Source organism: Octopus bimaculoides, chromosome 21 (genome assembly GCF_046866305.1).
Source record: "Octopus bimaculoides isolate indiv1 chromosome 21, ASM4686630v1, whole genome shotgun sequence".
Taxonomy (NCBI): domain Eukaryota; kingdom Metazoa; phylum Mollusca; class Cephalopoda; order Octopoda; family Octopodidae; genus Octopus; species Octopus bimaculoides.
In genome coordinates this window covers 7,471,729-7,496,841 of record NC_142948.1, presented here as the reverse complement: position 1 = coordinate 7,496,841, position 25,113 = coordinate 7,471,729, and the positions used below count along the sequence as shown (strand labels likewise).

Below are 25,113 nucleotides of genomic sequence, written 5' to 3'. Positions count from 1 at the left end.
AAAAAAAGGATTGACGTAACTCTTCACGAAGGTAAATAGTCAAAACGAAGAGCGCGATTTTAGATCTTTTATTTTTTGTCAAAAAATAAAACATCTAAAATCGCGCTCTTCGTTTTGACTATTATTATTATTACTATTATTATTATTATTATTATTATTATTATTATAAAGGTGAAGAGTTCACAGAATTTTTAGCATGCTGGACGAAATGCTTTGCAGTATTTTGCCTGTCACTATGTTCTGAGTTCAAATTCCGCCGGGGTCAACTTTACTTTTGATCCTTTTGGTGGGATCGATAAATTAAGTCCCAGTCATGTACTGGGGTTGATGTGATTGACTTTGCTGCTCCTGCAAAATTTCATGTTATTACTATTGTTATTCCCAAGGTGGCAAGCTAGCAGAATCGTTAGCATGCTGGACGAAATGCTTAGCGTTAATCTGCCCGTCGCTACATTCTGAGTTCAAATTCCGCCAGGGTCGACTTTACCTTTCATCCTTTAGGGGGTCGATAAAATAAATACCAGTTGAACTCTGGGATCAATATAATCAACTCATCCCCACCCACCCCTAAGCTGCCTTTGTAGCAAAAATTTGAAATAATTATTATTGTTAATATTATTTATTATTAACTCTGGTTTGAGTAGTTTTTCTTTACGTTTGTATAAATGTGAGTGTGCATATGTGAGAGTAAATGTGTTTATATATGGATGTATATATGTATATATATCTATATGCATAACTGTGTGTGTGTAAATGTAAATATTTATATTTTTTTTGTTTTCATTTTAACATCTGAACAACAAATGAAAATCAATAAAAAACAAAACTAAACTAAAATAAAATAAATCTACACAAAAAGAAATTGGTGAGAAACAAAGAAAGAAGAGGCTTAGAGCTGATTCCTATCTGTGAAGTAGTTCTATTTTCTAATAATCGCTTTGTGTCCGCAAATGAACTGAATTCATTTTGCACAAATTTATATTCTCTTAAAAAGACATTTCGAAACAGTTCCTGAGAAATAAAATTGCTTGGGCTTCATTAATAATACGAGCAGTATTTCTTTTCCTCACTCCTGTGTTGTGTTGTGGATACATTTTTCAGCTGAAAAGAAAATCTAAATTGTACAGAACTTGAGAGTTTGTATACAAAGAGATAACCTGTGATTTAAATGCACTTGTAAAAATGTTTAATATACTTTGTAGCATACTATGGTTGCATAACAAAATACTGTGTGCCTACAAGTCATTAAAGAGAGAATAATTTGTGTGTGCGTGCATTTGTATGATGCTGGAGGTGTCTATGACATTATCATCATAATGTCTTTCTTCTATTTAAAGGTGTAGGTTGTAGTCCAAGGGGGAAATTTTTCTCCAAATAAACTTGAAGAGCCAACATATGATGGTGAATGAATGCATGTCTTTATCTTTTCTTTCAGTCAGTGGACTGCAGCCATGCTGGGGCACTGCCCTGAAGAGTTTACTCAAACAAATCGACCCCAGTAATTTCTTTTTTTTTTTTTTTTTCTTCTTTTAAGGCTGGTACTTACTCCATTGGTTCTCTTGCCAAACCGCTAAGTTGGGGGGGGGGGGCATAAACAAACCAACACCGGATGACGAGCAGCAACGGAAGACAAACACAAAGAGATAAACACATATATATTACATAAGTGTGTGCTTGTGTAATAATTAAGAAGCAGTTTGTTTAATAGCACTATTTCTTTCCATCCTTTGGTGACTCAAGAAGTGTTTTTATTGTAATCATTGTTTTTAATAAAACATATTGGCACTTAGTCCCAACACACATGAAGTTGATAATATACTGAGTTTGGAAAAGAAAAAAATAATAAATATATTCTGATGAAATTAACTTCATCAGTTGTTTCTCAGCTGGTCTTCTTGTTATAAATCAGTATTATAACTAAGATGGCAAGGCCAGGCAAAATGCTTAGCAGCATTTCATCTGTCTTTACGTTCTGAGTTCAAATGTTGCCAAGATTGACTTGGCCTTTCATCTCTTTCAGGGTCGATAAAGTCAGGGTCAACTTAGACTTTTATCCCTTTCAGAATCGATAAAATAAGTACCAGCTGAACACTGGGGTGGATGTAATTGACTTACCCACTTCCCTCTAATTGCTGGCCTTCAGCCAAAATTTGGTTTCTTCTAGTATTTATTTGTGAGTGACCCCTGTTCTTAGTCTCAGAATGGTTTACTTTGAAGTGAGAAGTTAGTTTTGTGTGTTTGTGTTCTTTCAGATGTTTATAGTTTGATCTAGTTTGTTGTTTATTCATTTCTGTATATGTATTCTAGATTTTTTTCAGGAAGGGGAACACTAAGGGAAACAAAATGAAACCCCACACCTCATCTCAAAATACTACCCTATATATCAACTCAGAACCTTAGAAACAATAAGACATACAACACCATTGTACAAAATCTACCAATGCTCTCTTGGGATCTAAAGATGAACTACATTCTTAAAACACAAATTCTTCAATTGTAAAAAGCAACCCAAATCGTTGAAAAGACTACTGACAAATGCAAAATTATACACAACAACAACGAAAGCAATAGTTAAATGTGGACGTCCAAACTGTGAAACATGCTCCAACCTACTGGAAGGCTCAGAATTCCACTTCAAACAAGGAGAGAGATTCACAATCGAGACCAACTTCACTTGTGCATTTACGAATCTAATTTGTTATAACTTGTTCAGGTTGTGGATACAACTATACAACTAAGTGACAAGTATGTCACTTAGATTGAAAACAACACTGCATAAGGAACAGACCTGTTTCCCAAGATATAGACAGGTACCTTTGAGTGAACACATGTGCAGAGTATCTCCAACCAAATTTCATGGTTTTCCCTTTCTACCAGTGCAAAGACACAATTTCTGTACAAGAACATTTAAATACAGAAAATTTATCTGTAGAAAAATACAAAACATACCTACATATGAATGCATAACCGATTTTGGTCTCAGTATATATTTTCCCATCGTTAGATGTGCTGGTGGCACGTTAGAAAATCATTCGAGCGAGGTTGTTGCCAGTACCACTGGACTGGCTCCAGTGTGGGTGGCATGTAAAAAACACCTTTTCAGCAAGGCCGTTGCCAGTACCGTGTGACTGGCCCTCGTGCTGGTGGCACGTAAAAGCACCCACTACACTCTCGGAGTGGTTGGCGTTAGGAAGGGCATCCAGCTGTAGAAACTCTGCCAGATCAGATTGGAGCCTGGTGCAGCCTTCTGGTTTGCCAGTCCTCAGTCAAATCGTCCAACCCATGCTAGCATGGAAAGCGAATGTTAAACGATGATGATGATATATATATATATATATATATATATACATACACATACATACACAGGTAGGCACATAAGTGCAAAACAATGTGGAAAAAATAGTACTCAGATACCAAGGGTAGAGTAATATGTTTTGATATAAAAGCTTCAAAATATTACTCAGAGTTTCACATTCCCGTTCGGCAGACAGTTTTAATGAATACTCTGAGTAACATTTCTGTGAATATTTTGCAGCTTTTATAATCAAGTATACACACTCACACACATATATATGTCTATATGAATGAGAAAAAGAAGAAAATGGAGAAATTGACATATAGACATCAGTTTATTCAAAGATATTCAAATCAATATAATATGAAATTCTTATCCCTACAGCCATTTCCATAGCCAATTAATTCAATTAGAGAAATTTAATAAATTTAAAATTTTCAAATTGAAACTGGTTAATAGGGTATTTTGTCAGGGGAAGATTTACCAGAAAGGAGTTACATTCTAACATATTGGTCGACCCTTGATAGACTCTTCCTTTTCTCATTCATAAATAATTTAAATAGCCATATCCATCAATGCAAAACTAATGTATTTAGTTTTCACTGAACACTGGAGAACTGGAATGCAAACATCCCTTAAAGGATGGTTTTTCTCCCATAGGAATCTGTATGTGTTTGTTTAAGCGAACATTTTGACAGAATGATTTGTCACAAGTATTACATCACTTTGATTTTTCTCTTGTATGAATATTATATTTGTGTGCCCTTAGTTTACATGGAACTGGGAATGATTTACCACAGATCTCACAACGATATGGTTTCTCACCAGTATGAATACGTGTATGGCTATTTAAGTTATTACTTTTAGAAAATGATTTACCACAGATACCACAATGATATGGTTTCTCTCCAGTATGAATACGTTTGTGACTATTTAAGTTACTACTTTTAGAAAATGATTTTCCACAGATATCACAATGGTATGGTCTCTCTCCTGTATGAATACGTTTGTGAGTATTTAATATACAATTTTCAGAGAATGATTTACCACAGACATCACAGTGGAATGGTTTCCTTCCTGTATGAATAAATTTGTGTTTATATAAGGTACTATTTCCAGAGAATGATTTACCACAAATATCACAGCGATATGGTTTCTCACCTGTATGAATAAGTCTGTGAGCATTTAAGGAACTACTTGCAGAAAAGGATTTACCACAGATATGACAATGATATGGTCTCTCTCCTGTATGAATACGTTTGTGAGTATTTAAGTTACTATTTCCAGAGAATGATTTACCACAGATGTCACAGTGGTACGGTTTCTCTCCTGTATGAATAAATTTGTGTTTATATAAAGCACTATTTTCAGAGAATGATTTACCACAGATATCACAGTGATATGGTTTCTCACCTGTATGAATACGTTTGTGACTATTCAAGTTACCATTTGTAGAGAAAGATTTACCACAGATATCACAATGATATGACTTCTCTCCTGAATGAATATGTTTATGAGTAATTAAGGAACTAGCTGTAGAAAAGAATTTACCACAGATATCACAGTGATATGGTTTCTCTCCAGTATGAATAAATTTGTGTTTATATAAGGTACTATTTCTAGAGAACGACTTACCACAGATACCACAGTGAAATGGTTTCTCTCCCGTATGAACAAGTCTGTGAGTATTTAAGTTACTATTTCCAGAGAATGATTTACCACAGATATCACAGTGATATGGTTTCTCACCTGTATGAATATGTTTGTGAGCATTTAAGGAACTACTTGTAGAAAAGAATTTACCACAGGTATCGCAGTGATATGGTGTCTCTCCCGTATGAATACGTATGTGAGTATTTAAGGAACTACTTGTTGAAAAGGATTTACCACAGGTATCGCAGTGATATGGTGTCTCTCTCGTATGAATACGTATGTGAGTATTTAAGGAACTACTTGTTGAAAAGGATTTACCACAGGTATCGCAGTGATATGGTGTCTCTCTCGTATGAATACGTATGTGAGTATTTAAGGAACTACTTGTTGAAAAGGATTTACCACAGGTATCGCAGTGATATGGTGTCTCTCCCGTATGAATATGTTTGTGAGTATTTAAGGAACTACTTGTTGAAAAGGATTTACCACAGGTATCGCAGTGATATGGTGTCTCTCTCGTATGAATACGTATGTGAGTATTTAAGGAACTACTTGTTGAAAAGGATTTACCACAGACATCACAATGATATGATTTCTCTCTGGTATGAATGAGTTTGTGATCAGTTAGGTTATGTTTATGAGAGAATAACTTTTCATTGACATCACTGGAAGATGATGTTTCTTCTCTCTCTTTCTGCATCTCATCTGGAAAACCAGCGCTGTCAGATTCTGTTTTGATTTGAATTGGTTCCTCCCAGAATTCACTTTCCATAATTATTCTTCCCTGACACTTGTTCTTGTATTTTCTTTACAGCTATATTCCCATCACATGTAATTTCTGTTGATGCCTGAAGATACTGTAAACTCTTTTCTAATTATGTCCAACTTTAAGTAGAACACAAGCTACTTGCAAACATATTTGAGGCAGTGAAGTAGAGGAACTTTGCTAGTGATCTCATCTATTCCTTCACAGATTTATAGAAGCAGGACTGTATTCATTCCATGTAACAACTTACTTTATTTTTAACATTATAAATGTCAACAAGACGTCTAAAGTAAGAAACACTTGTATGCCAATGTCAGCTGATAACTCTGAAATGATAGAGAAATGGTATACGACATAAGAGGATACTTATAGGTAGATTCAACAATGTAAAATTTATTACATTTTTATATTAATAAACTGGAAATATAAACATTTACAACAACATTTGAACAACCCTTAAGCATTCGGATTATTCTGTTAAACATAATACTTATTTATTAGCATTGTTTTGAATTAATTATGTATAATCTTATCGCTTCAAGATTCAGATGATTTGGTAGTATATTTTAAGAATGATATTGTAGAGTAAGTGTGAGGGGTCAGATTTGGCCAGTTTGATCATAAAGTAGATAGAATATTCTGGACAGATATGACCAGCTTAAATTTTTTATTAAAATCACATTAATCTCGTGTGAGGTCTATACATCACAGACAGAAAGTATGAAAAAAGGCAAATATTTCCTTCAAACTTTGCTTTTGTTGCATTTATTTAAATCCAAAAGAATCCCTCTCAACACACGGCTGTTATGCTCCCCACTACTTCTCATGATCCCTAAGGGACATGTTCAGCTGGTGAAGGTTAAGTAACCGACAAGCAAATCTGTGGTACTGAGTAGAATATTTGCTATGACAACATTTCTGCTTCAGTAATTCAACACTGAATCTGTCTGAAATATAATGGATAATAGATCAGTTTCAAAACATTGATGCCCAGATCAGAAAAGCAAAGTTTGAAGGGAATAGTTATCAATTCCTTTAATTTCTGGATAGAAGCAAATAACACTTACTGACCCCAAAAAGACAAAAAAAATATTGAAGAACATCAATACATGTCAGAGTGAAAAAAAAAGAAAAAAAAAAGAGAAAGGTGGTCGTGAGATGTGCAAGAAACAATAGCTAAATCTCCCTTAAATCACACCTTTTCGTCTGAAAATATTTCCAAATTTTTTTTTTTTTTTTTTTTTTACTGAAAAGGCTTTTCCCATCATAAAAAGTGCATAGGACAAAAAAAAAAAAAAGGGAGCTGGAATCGGTTCGAAGTGGATAGGTGGGGGTGGAATCATAAATATTTAGACATGCTAACAGAAGTGTCCCCCACCACCACCACCACCACCACCGGACTCCTATCCTCGTAACAGAAAAAAAAAGGGTATGTTAATACTAATTGAAGGCAAAGGTAAGGAATACGCACACCTGGTTAGAGGGTTATGCCGAAAACGGGTGACATGCGTATTCTCCACCTCCGCCCATTTGGAATACATATTTCTTCCATTATTTTCATCGCTGACTTTATCTCTCTCTTTTCGAACAAACACAGACGTAACCCATTCTGTATGCACCATTTCGCATGCTAGAAACAGCAAGGATCACAGGTTTGTTCCTAACGCTCATATCTTATCAAAAACAGCCATTCAACCAATTCATCTCTGATATTTTGTTTTCAAATTATGCTCGTATGTGTTGGTTTACTTGTTGCAGTCATAGGAATGACCATGCAGGGGTAGCGCCCTTTAGTCGAACAAATGTACCCCAGTACTTATCTTATTAAAGCTTGATATTTATTGTATCATTCACTTTTGCCAACCAGCTTAGGTACGGAGACAAACAAACCAACACTGGTCGGGAAGCTGTGGAGGTGAAGGTCGGAGACACTTACCATGTAGTGGAACTCAATCCAGAACCATGTGGGTGAGAAGTAAATACTTGTGGAAACGAAGTTTAGGTGACAGATTTCGTTAAAATGTATCCACTTATGGGGAAAAGTCGGGGCGGGGGTACATACTTGTTTAGGAATGCCAATTTTCGAAACAATTCTTTCAAAAAAGCACCCCCACCATTATTATGAAGCCCGTGGTGAAAAAAAATCTTCATGAAAACAAAATCCAACTTATGTGGATGTCCTGATCCGAAACTCCACTGAACATTTAAATATGTTGACATTTAAACTGACAATAAAATTGTATCGAATGTTCTGATGTGAGATCTATGAATTACAAACTAGAGTAACGCAATCAGATTAAATACATTAAACAATATAATAGTGGACAAGGGACTTTCTGTCCAGGAAGGACGGACGATTATTGTTAAACCTGAAGTTAGTTATGTCAGAGCAGAACATCGTTGCTGGCATACAAAATCCGTTATTTCTCCTAAATTTTACACATTATTCCATCATTTCTTGTAAAGGAATGTGTATTACAGGAGAAAAAAAACAACATCCGATTTAGGTTTTTTTTAATTGTATGACAAAAAGTGAAAAGAAAAACGAGTGAATGAAGAGAAAATTAAGAAAAATCACCTCGTTAATATGCAGACAAGAATGCATTGTCAGAATATTATGGTCGCGGGAATTGATATCCGGTTGCACAGGCGCTTTGCAAAATATCAATGGAAGGTAGCCTCTTCCCATGCTAATGGAGAACATTGTAGATGCGTGCTTGAGTGTATGTGCGCGTGTAGGTATATATGTATATATATACTTTAACTGTTTTATTTTTTTTTGCAGTTGACTGCAGCCATGCTGGAGCACCGCCTTAAAGTGTTTTAGTCAAACAAATCGATCCCAGGAATTTTTTTTGTCGAACCTCTAAGTTACAGGGACGTAAACACACCAACATCGGTTGTCAAGCAATGGTGGGGGACAACACATACACAAATATATATATATATATACGACAGGCTTATTTCTAGTGAGACAGTTGCAAGAGAAATACCTAGCCAAGGATAAACCTCTGTACCTGGCTTTCGTTGACATGGAGAAAGCCTTTGACAGGGTCCCCCGATCCCTTATCTGGTGGTCAATGAGGAAACTTGGGATAGAAGAATGGCTAGTGAGAGCTGTGCGAGCCATGTACAGAGATGCGGCCAGTAAGGTGAGGGTTGGAAATGAGTACAGCAATGAATTCCGGGTAGAGGTAGGGGTCCACCAAGGTTCCGTCCTCAGCCCCCTATTATTTACCATAGTCCTCCAGGCAATCACAGAGGAGTTCAAGACAGGTTGCCCCTGGGAGCTCCTCTATGCTGATGACCTTGCCCTAATTGCGGAGTCACTATCAGAACTAGAGGAGAAGTTTCAGGTGTGGAAGCAAGGTCTAGAATTGAAGGGCCTTAGAGTCAACCTAGCTAAAACCAAAATCCTAATAAGTAGGAAGGTAGATAAAACACAAACCCCTTCAGGTAGATGGCCCTGCTCAGTATGTAGAAAAGGAGTAGGTAGTAACTCTATAAGATGTACCCGGTGCAAGCTATGGACACATAAGAGGTGCAGCAACATCAAAGGCAGGTTAACTAGCAAGTTAGTTTTTGTTTGTGGCAGATGTTCAGGTGCAATAAAGACTGCAAACAAACAGGAAACAACTTCTATCTCATTCCAGGGTGAAAAACTAGAGGTAGTCGATAGCTTCCGCTATCTGGGCGACCAAGTTAGTAGTGGGGGTGGGTGCGCTGAAAGTGTAGCTGCTAGAATAAGAATAGCCTGGGCAAAGTTTAGAGAGCTCTTACCCCTGCTGGCGACAAAGGGACTCTCACTCAGAGTAAAAGGCAGACTGTATGACGCATGCGTACGAACAACCATGCTACATGGCAGTGAAACATGGGCTGTAACTGCTGAGGACATACGTAAGCTCGCAAGGAATGAAGCCAGTATGCTCCGTTGGATGTGTAATGTCAATGTGAATACCCGTCAGAGTGTAAGTATCTTGAGAGAAAAGCTGAACATTAGAAGCATCAGTTGTGGCGTGCAAGAGAGACGATTGCGCTGGTATGGACATGTGGTGAGAATGGAGGAGGATAGCTGCGTGAAAAAGTGCCACACCCTAACAGTTGAGGGAACCCGTGGAAGAGGTAGGCCCAGGAAGACCTGGGCTGAGGTGGTGAGGCAAGACCTTCGTACATTGGGCCTCACCGAGGCGATGACTACGGACCGAGACCTTTGGAAATGGGCTGTGCGTGAGAAGACCCGGCAAGCCAAGTAAGATCGTTGCCAGTGCCCCTGGACTGGTTCTTGTGCGGGTGGCACATGAGATGCACCATTTTGAGCGTGGCCGTTGCCAGTACCGCCTGACTGGCTCCTGTAGGATTTTCGAGCGAGATCGTTGCCAGTGCCCCTGGACTGGCTTGTGCGGGTGGCACATAAAAGACACCATTTCGAGCGTGGCCGTTTTCGTGCGGGTGACACGTAAAAGCACCCACTACACTCTCTGAGTGGTTGGCGTTAGGAAGGGCATCCAGCTGTAGAAACTCTGCCAAATCAGACTGGAGCCTGGTGTTGCCATCCGGTTTCACCAGTCCTCAGTCAAATCGTCCAACCCATGCTAGCATGGAAAGCGGACGTTAAACGATGATGATGATGATGATGATGATGATGACAGGCTTCTTTCAGTTTTTGTCTACCAAATCAACTGACAAGGCTTTGGTTGGCGCGAAGCTATAGCAGAAGATATTTGCTCGAGATGCCATGCAGTGGGACTGAACCTGGAACCATGAGGTCGGGAAGCAAGCTTCTTACCACACAGCTATACACACACACACAGCCGAGGGGATGTTGAAAAGTTCTCAGCTTTGGCTAAATGAAAATACAGGAGGATCAGGTAATTATGACTTTATTGAACATATTCCTCTTTCAGATTCACACACTTATTGCAGTAGTCCTTCAGTTTTTCTAAGTCCTGTAAAAGGACTCAGAAGGTTGGGCCTCCAACCAGGCCTTTCATGACACCCTTAAAGCCAGGAACTTTTCAGCACCCTCTCTTCTTGTGTTTGTATCTATATATATATATATATAAATTTATGTCACAATATATTGATTCAACTAATTTGGTGTTACTCTTAAATAAAGTTACTTAATGTATCATTCTACAAAACATAGAATATATATATATATAAATAGATAGATTATATATATATAGATAGATACACACACACACACACAGGGCCGGCTCAAGATACTGGCAACCCGGGCAGTTGCCTGGGGCACCAAGAAAGGTGCGACAAAGATAAGGAAATTTCCACAACCTTCAGCTTGATGAGTTGTGTCATCACTGGTGCCAAGCTGTATTGACCTTTGCCTTTCCCATCAATGGCATGGAGAAGGGAGGCCGGTATGCATGAGCGACTGCTGGTCTTCCATAAACAGCCTTGCCCGAACTTGTGCCTCAGAGGGTAACTTTCTAGGTGCAATCCTATGGTCATTCATGACCGAAGGGGGTCCTTTTTTTTTCTCTTCAATATTGTTATTACGCTGTCTCATCCTACTTTTGACCATCTACATATAGTGACCTTGATGCAGAACAAGAATCACTATTTCTACATCAGGTAACTTCTCATTTGTATATGATTGGTAACCCTGATGTGAGAACTCCACAATCGTCCATTACATTTGGCAACCTCTATGTAAGAAACATATCTTATCGTTACATGTGTCCACATATATATATGTATGTAATTATGTTACAGTATGTGTGTTGCCATGTTACACAAGTGTGTCAATTTGTTTCCTCATAACTTCCATTCTTTAATGAAATTTTCTACATATACCTTTCCAAAGGTATATACCTATTGAAACTTCATTTGAAAAAAATTGGTGACCACACACATAGATATACTAATACATATCACTGATATAGCTACAAAATGGAATTTGAAATTTTGAAAACAATTGTGATGTGTCAGTATGTATGTGTGGGTGCCCACCATTGCTTTTCGTTTTTTTTTTCCACATGTTTTACTTGTTGATGTTGTTAGTTGCAGCCATGCTAGGACAATGCCTAAAAGAAGTGACTGAAAAAAATCAACAATTTATTTTTTAAAGCCTGATACTTATTCTGTCAGTCTCTTTAATTGAACTGCTAGGTATTAGGAATGTAAATACACCAACACTAGTTGCCAAGAGGTGGTGGAAGACAAACACAGATACACACACACATATATATATCATCATCATCATCAATTAACGTCCATTTTCCATGCTGGCATGGGTTGGATGGTTCGACTGAAAACTGGTAAGCTGTACCAGGTTTTAATCTGATTTGGCCTGGTTTTTATGGCTAGATGCCCTTCCTGTAGTGGACGCATGGGTGCTTGTTATGCAGTATCAGCTTCGGCCACAACAACGATTTCCCATGGTTTGACAGGTCTTCTCAAGCACAGTATATTGCTAAAGGTCTTGGTCACTTGTCATTGTCTCCATTAGACCCAATATTTGAACAGTGCTTTTTACATGCCACCAGCACGGGTACCAAGTTTTTCTGGAAAAGTGTGTATGCTTTAGGGCTGCTGTTCTTGTATAATTGGAATGTGCACAGTGGTACTATATGTAGCGTTTTTGGGGGTAGGGTGAGGGCAGCCAAAGGCATCAGTATGTTTTTTGTTTATTTGGTTAAAATCTTTGGAGCATTTGTATAGGTATTGTGTGTGTGTGTATGTAGGGGTAAGTAAGTGTACAGTATTATATATCTTTTACAAACCCTCTTACAAATTGGTTTCACACTAGGGCATCAACAGGATGTTAGGTAACAGTCTGCTTATGTAACCCTTTGCTCTGCAGAGTTGGTAGTTATGGAAAGAAATATGCTGTCCTCTATTGTTAGAGGACCAGTTTGTGGTTGCTGTGAAAAAAAGACAACACAATGATCTAAAGGATAGGTTAAGAGTTATGCTCCTTGGCATCAAACTGTCTCTGGAGAGTTGTAAAGTAACAAGTTTTGTAGAAATGTATGGTTTAGTATTTTGTACAAATGTATGGTTAGTATTCTTGTGGGGGTTTGAATGTGTGCAGTGATACTATATGTGTAGTGTTTTTTTTGGGGGGGGGGAGAAGAGGAAAGTCACTTAAGTGCCTGTGTGTTTGTTTGTTTGTATGTGTTTTGTTTATTTCAGTTAAATTCTTTGGAGTATTTCTGTAGGAATGTTGAGCGTGTGTAGATCCAAGCAGGAGCTGATCATCCTTAGTGGATATTAAGCAGAGGATCTAATGATAGAATTAATTATGGACACATACATTTATTGATGTGTATAATACACACACACACACACACATACATACATATGTAACACACTTTAAAAACAAAAATTCTGAAGAGCATGCTTTTCGGCTGTCATCATGTGAAAAACTTATTTTATTTTCATTATTATTATTTTTTGTATTTATAACCAGATGATAAATAGGATATCAAATACAGATATTATAATATATAAAGATAATGGCAGCAAGATAGCAGAAGCATGACTGCGATAGATAAAATGCTAAGTAATTTTTCTTCTGAGTTTACTTGCTGGGCTGGTCAATGTAATTGACGTAACTCTCCCCTCAAAATTGCTGGTCATGTATCCAAATTTCAAACAATAATATATTGTTTGAAATGGTAGGGGGGGGGCTAGAAAGGGGTCTCAGGGAGCAGCATCCCTGCCTTCCTAAGCTAGTTTTCCACCACATTTCTTAAAAATCGTGGTAAAGGCCTTGGTCTCGGGACCACTCATGTCTAGAAACTGAGGTTGGGAGTAAGCAAGGGCATGCTCCCCGTAGAAAATCCAGCTGCAAAAAAGCCTCATGATAGCAAAGAATGGGTATCAGCCAGCCCAAAGGTTGGGGTGGGCTGCACCTGCCTACCTCAGTTGCTATGGCATTGAGGTAGATCTTGTCACTCACGTTAACGGTGATGAATATATATAAACATATATCTGCCTGCCCTCCCTTTTTCTTCACTATCCCACAATTCCTTCTTCACAGAAATATTGCTATTACATATTGCAACTATCACTCTTGCTTGCATAAATTATTTCTTGCCTCTCTATCCAAATAATCTGTATGATAATATTGCTGAAATATTTGTTTTCTTTTGGCAGTAAAACAATAACCATCGTTATATTTGTATAATGTCCCTTAATGAATAAAATTTCAAGACTAACAACTTAGAGGTGTGACCCAGAGACGGAGTAGCTAAAAAATATCTCTCTGATATGGTCACTCCTGTGTATGAAGATGTTTGTGTCTAGTTAACTGGAAATTTCTAGAGAATGATTCACCACAAATATCACAGAGAAACAGCTTCTCTGCTTTATGAACATACTTATGATTAGACAAGTTACTTCTTTGAGAGAATGATTTTCCACAGAGAACACAGTGATATGGTTTTTCACTTGTATGAGTACGTTTGTGTAGATTTAAGCTTGTATTCCTGGAGAATGACTGACCACAGATATCACACTGATATGGCTTTTCTCCTGTATGGATACGCATATGTATAAGTAAGGTACTACTTCTAGAGCAACATTTACCACAGATATCACAGTGATATGGTTTTTCTCCTGTATGAATACGCTTATGTTTAGTTAAATCACTACTTTTAGAGAAAGATTTACCACAGATATCACAGTGAAACGGTTTTTCTCCTGTATGAACTCGTTTATGGTGAATTAAGGTACTACCATCAGAAAATGATTTACCACAGATATCACAGTGATATGGTGTCTCTCCTGTATGAATACGCCGATGTATATGCAAGGCACTACTTCCAGAGAAAGATTTACCACAGATGTCACAGTGAAATGGTTTCTCCCCTGTATGAACACGCTTATGTTTAATTAAGTCACTACTTTGAGAGCAAGATTTACCACAGATATCACAGTGATATGGTTTTTCACCTGTATGAATCCGTATGTGTTTATTTAAGTCATCATTTTGACTGAACGATTTACCACAGATATTACAGCAATGGGGTTTTTCTCCTGTATGAACATATATGTGTCTCTTTAGTTTACTCCTATCCGGGAAAGATTTACCACAAATCTCACAATGATATGGTCTCTCTCCTGTATGGATATTTCTGTGATATGTTAGGGAACGTCTGTAAGAGAATGATTTACCACAGATACTACAGTGGTATGATTTCTCTCCTGTGTGAATGCGTTTGTGAGTATTTAAAGTACCACTTTCAGTGAATGATTTACCACAGATATCACAATGATATGGTTTCTCTCCTGTATGAATACGTTTGTGAGTACTTAATGTACCGCTTGTAGAGAATGTTTTACCACAGATATCACAATCATATGGTTTCTTTCCTGTATAAATACATTTGTGTGTATTTAAGGTATCATGTGTAGAAAATGTTTTACCACATATGTCACAATGATATGGTGTCTCTCCTGTACGGATACGTTTGTGCCCAGTTAGGTGACATTTTTGAGTGAATGATGTGCCACAGATATTACAGTGGTATGCTGTCTGTCTTGAATGGATATTTCTGTGTTTAGTTAGGATACATTTTAGAGAGAATGATTTACCACAGATATCACAGTGATATGGTTTTTCTCCTGTATGAATACGTTTGTGATCAGTTAGGTGACTTTTATGAGTGAATAATTTTTTACAGATATCGCAGGAATATATTTCTTCTATCTCTTTCAGCATCTCAATGCTTTCAGTCTCTGTTTTAATTTGAATTGGTTTCCCACAGAATTCATTTTCCATAATTATTCCTCTTTGACAACTTCGTTTCTTTTTATTGTATTTTCTTAGCAATTATATCTATTGCTAAATTTCCATAAAACTTGATCTTTGTTGATGTCTGATGATACTGTAAACTCCTGTGAAAATATGTCCATGTTTAACAAGAAAACCATCAACTCTTGAACAGACAAGGAAACAGAAGAATTTTGCAAATGATCTCAGATCACAATAAGAAATATTTCACACCAATTCCATCACAAATTTATAGAAACGGGAATATATCCATTCTGTGTAACACCTTCCTTTACTTTTTAAAAGATGATAAATATCAATGATACATCTGAAGTTAGAATTACTTTCATGCCAATGTCATCAGATATTTCTGAAATAATAGAGAAACAGTATAAGATATGGGGTGGGATACTTAAATGTAGATTCAACAGTGGAAAATTTACTACGTTTCTATAGTGATAAACTGTAACATTTACGTCGATATTTCAATTTTAAAACAGGTTATTAAAATTATATAAATCACAGACTACAGGCAAATAAGATACAGTAATTTTTTTACAATCACACCCCAATACTACCGTTGTTGATGTACAAGTACTACAGGAAAAGGGACCCCTCTCAATTTAGGCGACTTAGGAGTAATTAAACACAGGACTAAGAAAAAAGAACATTATTCGTCAGGTGTAAAAAGTCACGAGAAATTATGGACTTTCTATGTTTGTTACGTCCGCAGTAAACAATGTTTCGATTGCATTTCACTATTTTAAGTAAACCATCATGTTTTTATACATGTCCCCATATCTTCAAACTTATGCCCTAATTCGTCATATTCAACAAAATTTATAGGAACGAAAGGAGAAAGAAAAGAAAGAAACGATTGAATGATGAGAAAAACATTTGAGAAAAATACCTAGTATAAATCACAAGTCAGTGATGCTGATCGTATATGTTGTTTCTGCACGCACGCACACACGTATAATATTTACTACAATGTACTGGATAAATATGAGTACTTTTCCGCCAGTAAATTATGATTTCTGTTGAAATAAAATTATTGTTTTGAAAAGTGATTTCATTGTCAATACTAATCAAAATAGTTCAAGGTGGTGGCGGGAATTGATATCCGGTTGCACATGTGCAGTGTGAAATGTCAGTGGAAGCTAGCATCATTCCTTTCTAATGTGGCATATGCACGTGTGTGTGTGTACTTGTGTGTTTAGCTATCTATCTATCTTTCTTTCTTTAGATATGTGTGCGTTTAAGTATGTATTAACTCGTATGAACCATTTCTACCTCTCTCAGTTTTCCCCACTATACGGATATTTCCCATTAAGCCGTACCTCCACTCCATTTCATCGTTCAGTCCTTGGTGCTTTCCACTTGTTGAGTGTTAATAATATTTATAATGAAGTCCGTCTCCACGGATGTAATTTATTGGTAATTGGCGTTAATTTAAATGTTATTTAATAAAGGTCATTGAGCCGGCTTCAAGCGAGGAAATAAACAGTATTTAGGCACAAGTGTCGTTCTTTTGGGTTGTTTTTAGAAACCAGTTTTTCACAGGTTGGGAGAGATCATGTAAAGTTTCGTGTGTGCTGTTTCCACGGGGACAAAGAATCACGATTTCCAGTATGCCTTGTAATAGAGGCTGCCAATTGGCGAAAATGACATAATTTTAAATGTTTGTAAATTCTTTATTATCAATTTCCGGAAATAATGAATGCAATTTTTGTCAATAACATGCAGAACTTTATCAGAACTACATATGTTGAAAATAATCTGCTAAAAATTTAACTGGTTGGAAGAAATTTAACAAAATCGTTTTTTTTCTTAACTCATTCCCCAACACTTTAAGGAATCTTGCAACGATTGCAAAACCGGGCGTTGCCGCCCATTACACGGAGAGAAAGAAATCAAAATCGTATGAATTCCCGTGTGTAGAGCACAAATTCGCAAAAAAGTTTCTGAAAATTCCAAAAAGTAAAAAAGTTATGAGAGGTGATATGAGTTCCGCCCGCTGGTGTTCTCGGACCTTGCATTGCTGATTTCCAACGCAAAATCAGGAGAACAACGAATCATCAGAGAAACGAGCCCTACGAGCTGGGGTGGCTGTTGCTGGCCATTTTCCGCGGTGTGCGGCTGAACACACCATTCGGGTTGGGGTGTACAACCTGTTAATCCCTCGCCCCTATCTTGTACTGTTTCATTCTCCTTTTTTTTCTTTGTTTCCATGTTGAAATAATTCTGTTTTTTTTTTTTTTGTCTCGATAATTTAACCTTTTATAGTTTTAAGTTTTTTTTCTTTCTGTAAAAATTTGTTGCTAAATAAATATTCTATTTATTCGATAAAAAAAAAGATTAATTTCATTCAATTAGGGATCATACGTATGCGAACACTGATAGATTCGTACACACACACATCCAGATAGATACAAAAACACGCACACAGATAGCTACGAACACATACCCAAACACACACACACAAATAGATACAATCACGTACACATGCACACATAAATACAAACATACACACACATATAGATATAAAGATACACGCACAAAGAGAGATACATTCAAGCACTCACGCACACAGATAGATATAAAGGCATTCTTTTGTTCGAGTTGACTGAAACGAAACAATGCCGATATAAACACACACTGATGCTGAGATACACACAAACACACACAGACCCCAAATAGCCAATACACACGATACGGGGTCACGACCAAGTGACATCCTAACATTTCGACAACGAGGCTGATATATACAACTCAGATAAAAAAAACAAAAAAACGCGCGAACTGTGAAAAATTAATCCAAATGCAAGAGCTATGAGGCGTTTAGCATAAATCAAACCATTTTCTAGACACATATCCATCGTCTAATTTTTAAAATTCATTTTTATCAACTCACTCACCATTTATCATTTTAACTTCCATTTATATCTTAAGACTTATATATAATTTAAGTCGTGTAATGATCTCTCCAATATTATCACTCGAACACCAACCGATTGTTCATTTTCGTAAATAATTTTTACCTAAATACCAAATAGAATTTGGAACAACCGTAAATTTTCAGGTATGTTTTATAAGTTTCAACTACGATTCCAGCATTTTCGCCACTTTTTTTTCTTTCTTATTCTATTGTATAAATTCACGCGTTTTGCGAGTAGTGAGTTATACGGTAAACCGATGTCAATTCCCGATACGAACTGTTTTACATTTATGCGTTATCCAAGTTTTGGTTAATCAATGCAGTTTACCTTGAAATCAGCGAACAAAATTAAAAAAAAAAAACAAACCGACCTCAAAGTAAAATCTTTTATCTACTCCTTTACTCGTTTCAGTCATTGGACTGCGACCATAAAAGGTCGCCGTCTTGAAGGGTTTAGTCGAATAGATCGACAGCAGCTTATTTTTGAATCTGGTACTTATTCTAGCGGTGCTTTTTGCCGAATCACTAAGTTACAAAAGCATTGGTGGGGGACATACACGAAGATGAACAAATATTTATCTTTTAATTGTTTCTGTCATTAGACTGCTATGTTGGGATATTGCCTTAAGGATTATAGTTGAACGAATCGACTCCAGTACTTTTTTTTAACCGGTGCTATCATCGTTTTTACCAAACCTCTAAGTCACGGGGAGGTAAACACACCAACACCGGTTATCAAGCGGTGGTGAGCGCAAACACACACACACACACATATACGACGAGCTTCTTTCAGTTTCGGTCTACCACATCCACTCAAGGCTTTGGACGGCCCGAGACTATAGAGAAGAGCTTTTTTTTTTTCAATTTTCGTCTACTAAATCCACTCACAAAGCTTTGGTTAGCCTGTGGCTATAAGGGGAAGAAACTTGCTCGCGGTGCCACGCTTTGGGGCTGAACTCGGAACCATGTGGTTGGTAAAAAAAAAAAAAAGAAAACAGCCACGCTGATTTAATTCTTGAGTTGCTCGCAGAACATGGAGAATCTTAACGTATCTGTTCATTCTTAAATACGTTTTGGAAAATTTGAACGTAAGAAAAAGCAACTACAATCTATCGTCATCGGTGTAAAGTTTTATCCGAGTCATCGATCTGTGGTCTGTGATTGAATATTTTCGTTTTGATGGGTGCGAAGAGTGCCAGTTCTTATGGTGGCTGTTCAGGTCAAGTGCGGTATACAAGAGGAAAAGCAACAACGATCTATATTCACGTTCGGATCAGCCAGAACGCATTTAGAATGAATAAATACATTATTAATCAAGCATTTACTTTGGAACATGAATCGGTATACGGAAGTAAAGTTAAGTCGTTCACGCTGAATAACAAGTGAGGTGAGAGCGATTTGTGTGTGGTTGCAAACATTTCTTCTATTCACGTCAATGATATCTTTTTGAAAGACTTGGACATCGCCAGTTCAAATACCATTCAGTTGTTATTTGTTTTTATCTGCAAAAGAAATTTGAAACTTCTATTTGGCGACATATTTTTACTGGAAGTAAAAATTATTCAGGGGATACGAGGCTGCTACGAAGTAGTTGCTCGACGTGCTAGAAATAGCTGCTAAATTTCCTTGAAACAACATCCAATATTAAAAAAGAGAAGAAAAACAAGATGGAAGGACAGATTAGACAATGTAGTTGGAGACATACAAAACGATGGGATGGTCTGTCGGGAACATCTTTGATCATAGGTCTACTGTCCCTGACACAAAACCAAACTACATCTCATCAAGACTAACTCTCTCCCTAATTAGTTGGACTTTATGTCAAATAAATCAGTGACACCTTATAGTGTCAAAAACGTTTCAAAGCCCCTCCCCATTTTTTTTGGTTTTGGAGTGTTATATAAGCTAGCAGGTACGTTAATATTGCTGCACAGTGTTTGCATATGAATATTGGTTTCAAATTTTGGTACAAGGCCAAAAATTTCAGGGGAAGGGTAAGTGGATAAGGGATGAAAGGCAAAGTCGAAGTCAGCAGAGTTTAAGCTCAGAACATAAAGACAGATGAAATGCCATTAAGCATTTTGCCCTATGTGCTAATGATTCTACCAGTTTGCCACCCTATCTGCATGTGTGTATTAACAGTTATTTTTCCCTGGCATGCTAGCAATCTTACCAGCTTGCCATCCTATCTGCATGTCTGTGTTAACAGTTATATCTGTGTGCTACATGAAGTTAAAGCTTTCTTAACAAAACTACTTTCATTTCTCATTGTAGTCCATAGCTGATATGCAAAGATGAGTTTATTAGAATTTACTGAGCGACAACTAAATGGTGACCTTGACCTTTATGATGATATTCTCCAGGAAGACTTTGAATGCGAAAAGGATTCTATTAATGAGGTTTGTAAAAAAAAAAAAAGAATCAAGGTCTAACATTGACCCTTTAGCTTTCAGATTACTCAGTCAAATGTAATGCATACTTATTTACAAGCTTTAATTAAGTTATCACTCCTAAGGAGCGTACCAAATCTTGGTCTGTAACGCTCACTAGTGGTTGGGGGACTTTTGGCTTACAGTAAAGCCTTGATAATCCAACCATTTGGTATATTATCAAAAGCCTTCTGGTAGTCCACCCACAATACAGTTAAGTTCCTGTGACTTTCAGCTGTTTTTTACTGGATCATTTTGTTAATTAGTAGCTCCTTCTTTCGTCCAGCTTGCTCAGGTGTTATAATGTTGTTGGCGACACAATGATCCTACAATTAAAGCGTTTAGTCCTCGAAATATATCCCATCATATTTTATTGTCTGTTGTCACTGTTGTGCCAGAAGCTCAATTCCATGCTTATACCATTTAGCTGTTTCAGAAGCAGAAAATTCCCTGCTCCCATTTTCAACACCATCCACATTGTTGAAATTCTCTCTGTGCTGGAAATGAGAGCCATGGCTCGGAAAGTGTGCTAATCTGATGGTGCAAGGTCAGGCAGCACTTCCAGCCCTTCAAGTTCCTCAGATTTGTGCTTGGTTACATTGGCAGTGTGTGCTGGGGCATTGTAATGCTGTAGGAATGCACGTCTTCGATTGACTAGTGCCAGGTAGTGGGCTTTCAAAACATCACATACTCACTGCAGTTGTTGAGCATAAAGGTTAGTGCTCACAGCATGACCTTCTGGGACAAGCTCAAAGTGCAACACCCCTTGAAATTCCACCAAATACACAACATCACCTTCTGTTCAAATGGTCCTTGTTTGACAACAGGTTTTGATGTATGGATGGATTGGCTACCAAGTGGTGTGGTATGAAGCATAAACACACACACACACACACACACAAAAACAATGGGCTTCCACTTAGTTTCTGTTTCCTAAAATTCACTCACAAAGCATGGGTCAGCCTGGGGCTCTACTAGAAAACCTTTACTCAATGGTACCGTGAAATAGGACTGAACCTAAGACCATGTTTCAAAGTAAGAGTCTTAACCATGAAAAATATCTATTCTTCGTTTCAGTTGCAACAAAAATACCAGGAAGCTATGCAGAAGATTGCTACTTTGGAAAATACTGTGAAAGAACGCACTGCTGCAATGGAGATATTGGAGGAGAAAAATACTAACTTGCAAAAGAATATATTGAATCTGTACAAAACTGCATGCTTGACAATCAAGGGGAAAAGTGGTAATATTATTTCTTTAAGAGAGCAGTAAGTCTATTTGGTTTTTGTTTTACTTTTGTTTTTCCATGCTAGCATGTGTTGGGTGGTGACTTATTCTGAGGCAGTGTTTTGCAGTTTGGTGCAATAGGTGCAGAAGTGGGTGTATGGTTAAAAAGCTTGTTTCCCAGCCATATGATTTTGGATTCACTCCAGCTCTGTAGCACCTTGGGCAAGTGTCTTTAACTATAGCCTCAGGCTGACCAAAGCCTTGTTAGTGAATTTGGTAGATGGAAACTGAAAGATGCCCCTCATATATATATATATATAACGTGGCACTCTGTCGGTTATGACGATGAGGGTTCCAGTTAATCCGATCAACGGAACAGCCTGCTCATGAAATTAACATGCAAGTGGCTGAACACTCCACAGACACGTGTACCCTTAACGTAGTTCTCGGGCGTGACACAGAGGGTGACAAGGCTGGCCCTTTGAAATACAGGTACAACGGAAACGGGAAGAAAGAGTGAGAGAAAGTTGTGGTGAAAGAGTACAGCAGGGTTTGCCCCTGCTGGTGCCTCATGGAGCTTTAGGTGTTTTTGCTCAATAAACACTCACAACGCTCAGTCTGGGAATTGAAACCATGATCCTATGACCGCAAGTCCGCTACCCTAACCACTGGGCCATTGCACCTATATATGCGTGGTTGTGGTAAGAAGCTTCACAACCACATGGTTTGGGGTTGAGTCCCACTGTATACCATCTTGGGCAAGTATCTTCTACTATAACCTCAGGCCAACCAAAGCCTTGTGATGCTTGCTTATAAGTATCGATCCTTTGATGTTAAGACAAGGAGGTATATACAGGTGGGCAAAGTAGGTAAATGGTTGCTTAATATGAATGGAATCTTCTTATCATTTCTCTATTTCTTTGTTAAACTTAAGTAATTCATAAGTCAGCTTAGGGATCTGCAGGAGATGCCTAGTTCATTGAGAACCCTGCTTTCTGATTTCTGGAGACTTTGAATGAATGCTTGAGCCACAAGCATTTCATGTTTTTCAGTGGTAACACTGATTGGCCAATTATAATTGGAGCTCAGTACAAGCTCTCTGGCTGGCCAGCATGTAAAACAGACATTAAATGAGTATGAGGATGATGTCAATACAAATCAACGTATGAACTTGTAGAACATGCAACATATGTATTCTTTGTTTCTCACTCTGATAGTTGAAGATGTGATTTTACAATGTAACATTATTTTTTTGATTTCTTGTTCTCTTTCCAGAATAGAGTTCTATGAAAAAGAAAAGTGTTTGAAACAGAGGCAGTCGGGATATTCACATTGGAATTCTCATCATCAGAGACACAAACCTTCTCAAAGAGATCAAAGAGACACCAAAGAAAATGATAGGAGACATTCAAGACAGTCTGATATAAAAAGTCCCCGATATTTTGATAGTAAGTCCAATTCTCACCATTCTGGCTCAAAAGAACGAAGGCATGATGACCGAAGATATGAAGAAACGCACTCGAGTCGTCGAGATTTACAGAAGCCTGAAACAAAAGATAATCGATCATTGGAAAGGAAATCTTCAAGACACTCCAAAACTAGAAGTAATATTTCAGATACAAAAATGGAAAATTCCTCAAGAGAACACAAAAGGGGCAGTAGTAAACATCATTATCAAAAGACACCTTCATCTACACAAAAATTGTCTTCAAGGTCTGAGAATAGAAAATCTCATACTACTCCCCTCAAAGAGAAGCACAATTTATCTAACAACTCCAGTGAGTCTGGTAGTGCCAAGAGACAAGATTCTAAGTTGATTGATTGTCAGCAGTCTGTAGAACGAATCAGTATATCAGCAAAACAGTCTGTAAAATCTGCAGGATCTGATGCAGAGAGCTCTAAATCTTCTCCTGGAAAATTCTCTCCAAGTGACAAACATCACAGTGAAATGTGTGAACTAGTTGTAACTTCTCCAGAATTGACAACTAAGTGTGACAGAAACCACTCGCCTGTTATTTCACCACCAAAGTATAAAACCTCAAAAGTATTCAATAGTCCAGAACCTATAGTTATTAAATGTTTTGGAATATCTAATTTAGAAGATTCTCATTCTCCAATAATTATTCCTTGCTTTTCTAGCAGTGCAACAAACTCGAGAACACAAGACTCAACAAGCAGCGAAGATTCTGATTGTGAGGATGCTGTGCCAAGAAGCAAAACCATTGTTCGTAAACTGTTTTCGCCAAGTAAAACTGAATGTAATCTGTCTATAGAAAATTCAATCCCAGATGACGAACTTGCAGAGAATCACAGTTTGGAGTTTTTGAATGAAATGAAGAAGAAGCTATCACAAGAAATTGCTGCCCATAACAGAAAGCAACAAAATGAAGATTGTGAAGATACAACACAGTTAGTTGATATCTATCAGACTCGTGATGAGGAATATTGTAGTAATGACAGTCTGAGAGAAGATCAGAATTCTCTCAAAACATTTTCTCCTCAGCCACAAAGTGATTTACATGCAGTCACTGAACAGTCAGAAACTGAGTGTGTAGGCTTAGAAAGTGGAGAGATTGTGAGCGATGATGATGGTGATGATAAGAAGAAAGACCAAACTTCCTCATGCAAAATCTCATCTTCACAAATGAAGGTCAGTTCCCACAGCAAAAAACATTTGTCAAAGCATAGCACTAAGCATGGAAGTAAACATTCTTCAAGGAAACATTCCAAAAAGAGAAAGTTTTCGGGAGACGAGACATTAACCAAAATTAGGAATAAACATAATAACAGCTCTTCAAGAACTGAAAACAAAAAACGACGAGAAATTCGGTGAGAATTGAGACCTTTGCCAAAGTTATCTTTAACTCTATCTTATTTAAGTAAAACAAAATTTTATCCTCCTCTTTCTTTTCATCCTGTTTATGATTGTATTTGTATGTTTATGTTATTTACATGTCATTTATACACCACGTCTTCAATCGAAAATACCTCCAAAATTATTCAGTATTTATGTGCGCATGATTAGGAATTTTTAAAATTAAATTTAAATTTTAAAAAAAAGTTAAA

General features: G+C 37.3%; 3 protein-coding genes across 9 annotated transcripts; 1 reads left to right on the top strand and 2 right to left on the bottom strand.

Moving 5' to 3' along the window:
- Positions 1–3,610: 3,610 nt before the first annotated feature.
- Positions 3,611–8,428, bottom strand: LOC106882004 (uncharacterized). The gene is made up of 2 exons (XM_052975597.2): positions 8,293–8,428; positions 3,611–6,040 (listed from the first exon to the last, which is right to left on the bottom strand). Exon 2 carries the CDS (start codon positions 5,718–5,720, stop codon positions 4,017–4,019), a length of 1,704 nt encoding a protein of 567 aa, XP_052831557.2. The 5' UTR covers positions 5,721–6,040; positions 8,293–8,428; the 3' UTR covers positions 3,611–4,016.
- Positions 5,364–25,113, top strand: LOC106882020 (uncharacterized). Of its 7 annotated transcripts, XM_089339408.1 has the most exons (6): positions 7,235–7,366; positions 8,500–8,672; positions 10,364–10,582; positions 20,666–20,790; positions 21,898–22,088; positions 23,323–25,113. In XM_089339408.1, exons 4-6 carry the CDS (start codon positions 20,686–20,688, stop codon positions 24,878–24,880), a joined length of 1,854 nt encoding a protein of 617 aa, XP_089195534.1. In that variant the 5' UTR covers positions 7,235–7,366; positions 8,500–8,672; positions 10,364–10,582; positions 20,666–20,685; the 3' UTR covers positions 24,881–25,113. The 7 variants fall into 7 exon arrangements, with proteins under 7 accessions (XP_089195535.1, XP_089195533.1, XP_089195534.1 ...); XM_089339409.1 differs by lacking the exon at positions 7,235–7,366 and adding an exon at positions 5,364–5,480 and having other exon boundaries at positions 8,500–10,582; XM_089339407.1 differs by having other exon boundaries at positions 7,100–7,366; positions 8,500–10,582.
- LOC128250474 (uncharacterized) lies at positions 13,078–16,657 on the bottom strand. Its single transcript, XM_052975598.2, has 2 exons — positions 16,364–16,657; positions 13,078–15,823 (listed from the first exon to the last, which is right to left on the bottom strand). The coding sequence occupies exon 2, from the start codon at positions 15,460–15,462 to the stop codon at positions 13,954–13,956; it is 1,509 nt and encodes a 502-aa protein (XP_052831558.1). The 5' UTR covers positions 15,463–15,823; positions 16,364–16,657; the 3' UTR covers positions 13,078–13,953.

Excerpts from the sequence above, each read along its gene's own strand:
- LOC106882004 (XM_052975597.2), bottom strand. The coding sequence starts at position 5,720 with ATGGAAAGTGAATTCTGGGAGGAACCAATTCAAATCAAAACAGAATCT.
- LOC106882020 (XM_089339409.1), top strand. The coding sequence starts at position 20,686 with ATGAGTTTATTAGAATTTACTGAGCGACAACTAAATGGTGACCTTGAC. Across the intron at positions 20,791-21,897 it reads AAAAGGATTCTATTAATGAG|TTGCAACAAAAATACCAGGA; the intron begins GTTTGTAAAAAA and ends TCTTCGTTTCAG. Across the intron at positions 22,089-23,322 it reads ATTATTTCTTTAAGAGAGCA|AATAGAGTTCTATGAAAAAG; the intron begins GTAAGTCTATTT and ends TTCTCTTTCCAG.
- LOC128250474 (XM_052975598.2), bottom strand. The coding sequence starts at position 15,462 with ATGGAAAATGAATTCTGTGGGAAACCAATTCAAATTAAAACAGAGACT.